At 49.4% G+C, this 251-nt stretch overlaps 1 protein-coding gene across 1 annotated transcript in view; it reads left to right on the top strand.

Moving 5' to 3' along the window:
* LOC119594380 (C-Jun-amino-terminal kinase-interacting protein 4-like) overlaps positions 1-251 on the top strand; it is a gene marked incomplete in the record, with an annotated part of 97,279 nt that overhangs the window by 90,325 nt on the left and 6,703 nt on the right. The window contains 1 exon segment of the mRNA XM_037943442.1: positions 1-150. Coding sequence (XP_037799370.1) covers positions 1-150 — 150 coding nt within the window.

Genomic DNA, 251 nt, shown 5'->3' with positions numbered 1-251 from the left:
CCAGGATGCCCGGGGCTGTCATCCGTGTGTATAGCGATGTCAAGGACCAGGTGACGCCCGGTTCCTTCATCCCTTACTGCTCCATGGCCCAAGCTCAACTCTCCTTCCACGGGCACAGGGACGCTGTCAAGTTCTTCGTTGCAGTGCCAGGTAGGTTGTGCTGCCACATGCTACTGGCTTTTGCTTTATGGGATTTTAGGGAAATATAACCAACTGTTGATTTAATAAGAGGTGATTAAAATTTTGAACAT

This window comes from Penaeus monodon, chromosome 33 (genome assembly GCF_015228065.2).
Source record: "Penaeus monodon isolate SGIC_2016 chromosome 33, NSTDA_Pmon_1, whole genome shotgun sequence".
Classification (NCBI taxonomy): domain Eukaryota; kingdom Metazoa; phylum Arthropoda; class Malacostraca; order Decapoda; family Penaeidae; genus Penaeus; species Penaeus monodon.
This window is presented reverse-complemented; position numbering and strand designations above follow the sequence as displayed.